Here is a 9,396-nt window from a genome sequence, read left to right on the forward strand (position 1 = left end):
ATTTATTTGTGTGTGTGTGTGTGTGTGTGTGTGTGTGTGTGTGTGTGTGTGTGTGTGTGTGTGTGTGTGTGTGTGTGTGTGTGTGTGTGTGTGTTTGTGTTTGTGGCCTGCCTCTTCCTGAGAACTACCCCTCAGTTGTTTCTTTTGGTTTTTGCTCAGAGCAAGTTCTGCAAAGGGACACTTATGTAGTTTTGGTGTAGCCACTGAGGGAACTTTTAACATTAAACATTTATTTTATCGATCTTCGTCATGTCTGGATACCCGCTGTTATTCTTCCTCTTGTGTAAGTTAGATCTCATTCTCTTTTGTTCTCTCTAAATACAAGAGATGATTTAACATATTTATGAACAATGTTGAACCAGGATGAAAACTTTTGATTAGGCTTTATCTAATATCTACACCAAGTTTCTAGAAAAACACAACCTACCGTTGATTCACCTTTAATGTACCTGTTTCCTTTGTGAAAATATATTTTCTTCACCAGATTTACTTCCTGAGTTAAACGCACAAGGTTAGTTCTTAAGTTTAATAATTGTATCATATGTGAGTAATACACATCATATCATACACCATATATCATTCCTCCACTTTATGGAAATTGTATCATCTTTGTTATTTCAGTTTAATACTTTTTATTACATTTTCAGCTCTTCCTCCACCTACTTTGTCAGTGAATCCAGCGGTGATCACAGAAACAGACTCAGTCACCATGAACTGTCAGACTCCTTCATTCCATTCTCCGCTTGAGTGTTATTTCAACTTTATGAGAGGACAACCTGCTGAAAAACTCCCCTGTCGCAAGACTCTGACAGGAACTGAGCTACTGAGGGTGACACAGCAGAGGTCACCTGCACAGGTTGAACTAACTTGTTTTTACCTGTATGCATCTCAGTCTCCTCGGAGTGAGAAAAGCTCCATCATCATTCGGAGTGAGTGAGCACTGCTGCCATGAACTGTTTGTATAAATAAGATACACACACAGATTCAGTGAAAAGTAAAGCTCGACGACAGACTTTAGAGAGACACCATCTCTTGTAATATCTGTATGAATAACTATGAAATGTTTTATTAGAAATGTCACTCTCAGTCAACTAATCCAACATTTTCTCACATTTTCAGCCTCTCTTTCACCCACTTTGACGGTGAATCCACCTGAGATCAGTGAGATGGACTCAGTCACTCTGAACTGTCAGCCTCCATCATCTGCTTCTGTGTCCCAGTGTCATTTCTACAGTTCAGGTGGAGGACCTGGTGCAGTCCTCTCTTGTCTGCAGACTCTGACAGGAAGTGAGCTGCTGAGGATGTCAGGTCAGAGTTCACCTGCACAGGTTAAGCTCAGCTGTTTTTACACTGAGAAGCTTGGAGAGGAAGATTCACCATCTCCACACAGCGCAGTCTCCACCATTAGAGTACACAGTGAGTAATTCATATATCTAGCAAAGAAAATATCTGAACAAACTTAATCCTCATTAAAAATCCTGTAGAGTGTGAAAGTGATGGATATGAATTTTGATATTTTGATAAACTGAGTTGTGATATCAGACCTGATGTTGAATCTGGTTGTGATAGAGTCGAGTTTGAGTTTCAAATTCACATGAGACTGCGCACACTTAGTTATTTCAGCTTGCATCATGTGTGATGTTGTATCTCTTGGTTTTCTGAAAATGACAGCATTGACATTGAAGGCAATTCTTTTTTCTTCTTCTCTAGGTTTAAAACCAACTCTGAGTCGATCACATTTGGATGATGATCTTGTTCTCTTTATCTGCTCTCTTCCCGTATTTGCTGCTCGTGGCACTAAGTGTAACCTGTACTTCGGAGAAGCCAGTGGTCCTGCAAAAACAAAAGTTATTTCAAATACGAGAGCCAAAAAACTCAAAAACTCAATCTGCCAGTTTTATTTCACCTTGGATGATTTAATGAGTTGGCTGCGTTCAGTTCAACAGAGAGATGCCAGCTGTGACTACACACTAGGAAGTGAACCCAACCCTTTGTCTCCTCATAGTGATCGATTCAGCTTGATGGGTAAGTCAGAGGAGAAACAAAATTTACTGCAGCAGATCTCACGCTGACACTGATAAAGAGATAAAATGAATTTGTTCCTGTATCTTCCACATATTTGATAGTTAATACAACACCACTGAAACTGCATATTTTGCATCACAGGTTTTTTGCTTGTGTAAAATACATAAATTAATCAACTTTGTCCCACATTTGTCAGGTCTAAACCCTAATTTCATTTTAGATATTGTGGAAAAAGAGTCCAGTGCAATCCAGACAACTTCTGCATCTACAGTGACCACAGGTTACGCAAGACATGTCATACATACCAAAAAAAAAAAAAAAAACAAGCATTCACAAGTTGATCTGTCAAATATTTCTATTTAGCAGGTCTGAGGCTCATAGATCCCCGTGCTGTTACCTTTCGAAAAAACACACAAGGTCATAAGATTACAGCTTCATTAACCCCTGACTCTACATCATTTATGTTTTAAAATGTTAAGTGTTATCATCTTTAAAGTTTCCTCTCTCTTTATTAAACAGGTCTGACTGTTAGTCCACCAAGTAGCACTGGTGGTGATGTTGCTTCATTTCAAACATCAGTTGAACCATCATCAGGTGACTGCTCATATTCTAATAGCTTATGCTAATTTGTGTCTTTTTGCTCTTTGTGAAGCTGAGAGGATCTTGGATTTGAATGTTTTATTTTGTGTATTTGCCTTTTAGAAACAGATGGAACATCTCTGATTACAGAAACTACCACTGAAACAGGTACTTTAGACCAGATTCAAAATGTGTTTGTGTATTGTTGTGGGCATATCAAAAACTTCTGTTGCTGTTCTCACTAGGTGCAAGTGTTACCATGCCTGGCAGTAAAGACAGCGGTCTACCAGAAACTCCTCTGAAAACACCTTCAAGTAAGATTGTGTCATTTCCCTTGAGATAGGAAGTGTTGACAACCTGATTAACTTAATTACTGTGTTTCAGGGCTGAAAAAGACTTCACATCTGATGTTTACACTGAGTCTGGCTGCTGAGCTATGATGAAAAAAGCATGTACATTCCTGAAGCAAACAATGTGAGAAGTCAAACTGTTTCTTGTTTTGGTCTCTGTTGTGTCCAAGCAGAAGGGTGGATATGGATGTTTGTTGCAGCGACCGTTGGTTGTGGAGTGACTGCGGGTGTTGTGTTGCTGGTCAGCAAGAGAAGAGCTGGTGAGAATCCAACTTATTAAGAATCTGGTTTTAAATACATGTAAAGAAATGTTGTTAGAAAAAAAATAAGCTTTAACCATCTGTAGCATTTATAAGCTGCAGGAGTAAAATGCAAACTTCTAATCTGAAATTCTATTCAGTCTTAAAAAATAAAAATAATAAATTAAGTAAACAACACTTGTGAATACTCATTGTGTTGAAAAAGCTAGTAACACTTGAATCTGAGAGTGAAAAAGAGACATGCATGTGGTTTAACACTTGTGCACAGAGACAAAAATAAACTCATGGCTTCACACCAAATGTCTTTCACATGCATCGTCAGAGAGGTCATGCTGTACTTCCCCTTTCTGTCTTTGGTTAAGAGACAGGGGCATAGACTTGACTGAAGTATCACACATGCAAATAAAATGTGGTGTAAAATACACACAGTGTGTTGTTTTTTCACCTTTTAATGTTTTTGACCACAGAGATAGTTTAATAGAGGATTTGCACCTGACTGGCACACCTCTTGTGAAATTGTCATCTCAGAGTTTGTCTCTCCAACAGGTCCAGGGGAAATGAAAAAGATGCTGACACAATGTAAAATGGTAAGTTATACATTGGGAATACATAAAAATCTCACTGGTCATATGAATCAATGCTACAGTTTGTTTCTTTGTTTACAGGATGACCCGGGTTATTACTCCGCATGCTACTACTCCATCACTACGGCTGAGCAGTCAAAGGTGGAAAGCTATCAGCTTGAAGAATTCTTTAAATGGAAAGTTGTCTGATGTGTATTTGATGAGAGAGTTTTTTTTCCTCAGCTACGTCAAACTAATTTCATATTGTTACTAGAGAAATTGCATTTCCTTGCAGCAAGTGCAATGAAATGCTGAAGCCATAAGTGATGTTCAATGTTCAAGTAATGTTAACATTTTCATACCTGGAGCCGAGATTTTTCATTTCTTTGTGTTTGAACTTTTTTTTAAACTTTGCTTTGAACTTCTATGACTAGGGATGGGTACCTTTCACATTTGAAACGATACGGTACCGATGCCCGGTACCTGACAGTCGGTACCGATACTCAACGGTACCAGATTTCGGTACTTTTTTGTGTTTATGTGGTCAAAAATATCAATTTGTTTAATAATGAAATGTAAAAAAATTCAATTTAACAAATTTATTCTTCAATATATAACCTTGCAATGCTGTGTTCATGTCCAGCATAGAAAATCACCTACTCTTCTACTCCCTCACAGTCACAAAGATGCATTTAGGTACCTAAACATGGTACCTTTTGGTTTTACATGAATCGATACCTGGTACTTTTGACAGAATTTGGTTGGTACCTATAAAAGTATCTAATTCGGTACCCATCCCTATCTATGACTTTGTTTGATCTGCTGTTAAACTTGGGTGCTTTGAGTAGTGTAACTCATGAGAGCAGATTCAAAACATAAACTCACTTTGTCTCAAAACAAACATTAGATTTGTCTCACTGTTTTATTGAGATCTTCAGTTTACTTTTGTTGCATAAACCACTTAAAAAGATTCACTTGAGGACCCCAAGAAGAATCCACATGCTGTATTTCTACTCATATGCTTTCCTCTTTCTAAGCTGAAAACACAAAACACTCGGAAACTGTGACTCCTTGTTCCTGCAAACAGACTGAGATTTGAGAAAAGTCAGCCAACTCCCCTGTGGGAAATGAACCGTTCCAGACTGTGGCATTTCTCAACACTGATTGGTCAGACGGCTTCTGATGTAAGGGCTCAGCCCATTCAGTTCTGGCTGCGTGAGGTGTTTTGGTATTTTTATTGCCTTAAAGTCCTTCAAAAATTCACATCCAGATCCACACAACACTGCTTAGGTTGTGCAGCTTTGTTCAAAACACTGCGACAGCTCTTCAGTCAGCATGGGTTACCCACTGGTGATTGTGCTCTGTGTGGGACTGCTGCAGCAGACAGCGCAGGCCGTCCGTATGGACAAACTTGCAGACAACAAGACCTGTGGAGATGCAGAATGTTCATGTAAGTCAGAGAAGCATGGTGCATTTGGTATCTCTAGAAAGCTTTCTCTTATTATCTTTACTTCACTGTTCATCATTTCTCTCTTCTCTTCTGTATTCTTTGTGTTAATAGATGTTCTGTCCATGGCCACAGTCTTGGATGATTTCTCAGCTCCTGATTGCAGATTCATCAGCCTCAGGAAGGGTCAGACGGTCTATGTGTATTCTAAACTCACACCAGAAGAGGGCGGTGGAGTCTTCTGGTCTGGAAGTGTATGTACCAAAAACCACAGAGGGTCTGAAACAGCTGTGGCTAACAAATATACGCTTTGATGTCTCCTTGAGCAAAATGTCACAGGAAGTATTTGCTTAAATATTCATTTGTAAGCATTTGAATTATGTCAAGTCTAGAAAGAAATTTTAAATGCATAGAGCCTTTTAATGTGGGTTATGGTAATTTTTTTTGCAAAGGTCATGTTATTTTCTCTGGCAGGTCTACAGTACGCGGTACGTGGACCAGATGGGCATTATTGGATACTTCCCTGCAACCATGGTCAGGGAGACACAGAAGTTCATGGAGGACACTGTGAAGATTCCCACAACAGTGAGTTAAACATGACTTTTTGCAGCTAAATATTTCAGATGTTTTTAATGAAGAAAATAACAAAATCATCATTTCTTTCTTTTCATTGTCAGGACACAGACTTCTACTGTGATTAAGCCATGGCAGACGGAAAACTTTTGCTTTCAGATTCCCTGACTGTTTTTAAAAAGACCACAAACCTGCCACTCCTGTTGTTCAGTTAGCGAATCCATTTTTTTCTTCTTCTGTCTTTACAACACTCTAAATAAAATCTGATTAACTTCAATCTACTAAGCTGATTATTTGAAAATTTATACATTTGACATGTATTCTGCTGATTTAAAGGTGCTGTGAGTGATCTTGAAAAAGTCTCCCTTTTAGATGCCTGATCGTAATTCACACTTTTAAATGAGACGATCAGCACCAATATAGCTGGTTACAGGTTGTTTTAAATTGCAACTTCTTAGCATCCAGTTCGGGTCGTCCAGGACTAGATTAAACTACATCACGTCTAGGTCTCCATTACAACACAACGCTGGCTGAGATCTGTGTTTTTCTCTGCTAAAAACAATTTCTGTGATTAATTTTTGTAGCGATGGTGGACACAGGAGCCGAACTGTCAGACAGAAAGAGGACAGAAGAGCAGAAGAAAGATAAACAGGAGAGAGATACAGCCCGAGCTACAGGCTAATTAGCCGTTAGCTTTGGCCGTTACACTCTAAAACACAGGAGCTAAGCTGTTTGTGCTTAAGGTCATTCCAACCCTCAGTCAGCAGTTATTCTGCAGTGATCTGTTCAAACTTGAGAGTCTATCAATAAAATGAAGAGTGAGGTTACGTTAGCTCTGCTTAGTAGATGTCAGCTGTCAGCTGCGCTAAACATAAATGGCTACTAAACTACTTATAAACTGACAGTGTTTACTTGTTACACTAGATATGTCGGAGCACAGGGCTAATATATAGCCAGCAACTACAATGTTTGCTTGATGTCACGTTTCAAACCGTAACGCTACGCAACTGTACTGATAAATACCTTACCTTGGCATGTTGTACCCAGTAAAAAGTTGTCTTAAACAAAAAATTTTGTTTCAATCCGAATTCCATTTAATTCCAAAACAAAAAAACACCTCATTTAAAGTAATTTACGACAGCGTGTGGAGATTCCGGACCACAAGGTGGCGAGGGAGTGCATTTGAAACAGATCCTCCTCATAGCATCTTTAATGTCGCAGACACAGCAATGCAAATTCATTCAAATTTACATCTCACTTAGCTTTCTTACAATTTTTTAACATTTTCCAAGAGTTCTGAGGTTGATGCTGAATTCACAAAAAAAGTGACTGATATTTAAGTTTTCCAGAACATTTTATACATTCAAACACACACGACATCTGTGTGTGTCAGTTGTTGTAGTGTTGTAGAGGTCACAGCCAGCAGTCTGCAGGATGGCACTAAGGAGCAGCACAAAGACACAAGGCTCAACAAACTATCACCATTTCCTGACCTGAGACTCAAAACCTGAGGGTGAAGTGGAGGGCGCTGCAGAGGGACACACACACTGGGAAGAATGAAGAACTGCTGCATACAACACAATCAAGCTGCTTCCTGCAGGTTTGTGCAGAGGTTTGGAGACAGAAAAACGTCTTGTTAGTTCATGTCACCTTTCACTTCCCACAAGCTGTGCTCACTCTGTTAGACCGATCTTTGACACTACTCTGCAACCACTGTGCTGTCTCTTTTGCACACAGCACGAACAGAAACTTTTATGGTGGCAGAGTTCGTTGTGATGACAGGAATTTGAGGAGACTGTGAAGACACTCAATCCAGTTCATGTACTGATGCAAGGAGCAGGAAAATGTATACATTACCTTGAAATGCAAGACTCAAGTGGAGAGCTTAACATGTCAAAAGTGTATTTTCACCAGACCACATTTTCCCTCAGTTTCTCTCCTGTCTGAAGAACCTCTAACACGACTTCTGCATGCATTGATCTGTTCAGCCACTGCAGACAGGTCATTTTCATGAGTGTATTTTTGTCTGACCCGGGGCAGTCTCAGAAAGGCCGGCTTACCAGTTCAGGAAATAGGCCTGTCATGCATTACGATCAATCTCTCGTCACCTTCCCTGCCAGGATCAATACAAACCTGTTTCCAGTGGGGACATCTCCCCAGAAAATGTCACTCAGAAAAAACAAACACCCGCAGTGTTTTTCTATTTCACAGGAGAGGACAGAGTGTTTCCTTTAGAGTTCAGTCAAATAAAAAAGTAAAAACAGATGATAACTATATTTACAAGGCACCTTTCACAACAAACATTCAGAAAGTGCTTTTCAAAGTAAATCACCAAATACAGGAGGCAACAACATAACTTGAATAATAATAAAAATGACAAATGTTACACAACTATACTAATGTACAGCTAGTGCAAAGTTTAACTCAAGGATAAAAGATGTTAGGCTAAAACCGCTGAAAGAAAATAAACGAACTGACAATATTTAAAAGCGAGTCAAGAAGACAAAAAAATATCAAATCTAGTATGGTAAAAAATTAGAGAGTAATAATTAAAATAAGAATCTCCCTGTGAAAATTAGGTAAGTCTACATAGAGATCTTCTATGGATCTTTGCTTTTTTTTTCTTGGTTGTTTTTTATTTTCTGTTATTCAATTAATTTATTTTATTTTATTTTATTTTATTTTATTTTATTTTATTATTTGTTTTTTATTCTTATTGATTGATTGATTGATTTGTTTTGGGGGTGAAGTTTAATATGGCATGTTGGTCAGCAGCTCTTATTAATTTCTTTTTTAATTGTTAATAATATTTTTTAGGGAAGGGGGGCAGACATAAGAATAAGTTTATTCTTTCTGCTCCATTTTCATTCATATGTATAAATTATTTATTCTTATTATTTATTTATTTATTGCTACTTAATGTGTTTTTTTTAAAGAATGAAATAAATCAAGTCAAAATCAAATCAAAATCAAAAGAAAGATTTTTTTATAACATTTATACAAAGAGCAATTCAAAGTGTTTTACAGGTTTAAAAGCTAAACTGTAACATCGACAGCATTCAAATAAATATGTCATGAAGAACACAAGGGTTTAAAATCAAGCAAATAAAAAAAAACAGCTACAAAAAAAAAAAAAGAATTAAATGAACGTGAAACAGCGTAGAGAATAACTAGGTATTAAAAATAAAAAGTTCAAAGACAGGTTTGGCCTGGTGGTTATATCACATATCAATAGACATTTTTTACTTGGACCAAAATCGTTTTTTAAAACTAAGCTGTAGAAAATTTTCATTTTTGATTTAGTGTGGAGTCGTCGCCTAGAACTGCTGTTCATCAAGGGTCTGCTTCAGGTCGACGCGACAGGCCTCAAAAATCAGCTTCAGAAACAGATGGGTGATGTCACAGAGACTACACCCACGTGTTATGCAGCCTGTGGTTAACCCCCACTCTCTGTCCTGATTCCCTGCCCTGCTTGCTCTAGCTGTTTCATACTCTCAATAAAACAAAAAAGTTCAAAGACAAAAAGGTTAATGGAGAAATGATCACGTCTCGTCTTTGAAAGTGAGTTCTAAGAAGTTACAGGAATGAAATCGTCCCAA

At 38.0% G+C, this 9,396-nt stretch overlaps 1 protein-coding gene across 1 annotated transcript; it reads left to right on the forward strand.

The window, feature by feature from the left end:
• Positions 1–4,901: 4,901 nt before the first annotated feature.
• LOC141795506 (otoraplin-like) lies at positions 4,902–6,040 on the forward strand. The gene is made up of 4 exons (XM_074676410.1): positions 4,902–5,227; positions 5,339–5,478; positions 5,699–5,809; positions 5,902–6,040. The coding sequence occupies exons 1-4, from the start codon at positions 5,113–5,115 to the stop codon at positions 5,923–5,925; spliced, it is 390 nt and encodes a 129-aa protein (XP_074532511.1). The 5' UTR covers positions 4,902–5,112; the 3' UTR covers positions 5,926–6,040.
• The last annotated feature ends 3,356 nt before the right edge of the window (positions 6,041–9,396 follow it).

This window comes from Halichoeres trimaculatus, unplaced genomic scaffold (assembly GCF_033239565.1).
Source record: "Halichoeres trimaculatus isolate MK-OKI-2021-1 unplaced genomic scaffold, fHalTri1.1 fHalTri1_scaffold_8, whole genome shotgun sequence".
In the NCBI taxonomy this organism is placed as follows: domain Eukaryota; kingdom Metazoa; phylum Chordata; class Actinopteri; order Labriformes; family Labridae; genus Halichoeres; species Halichoeres trimaculatus.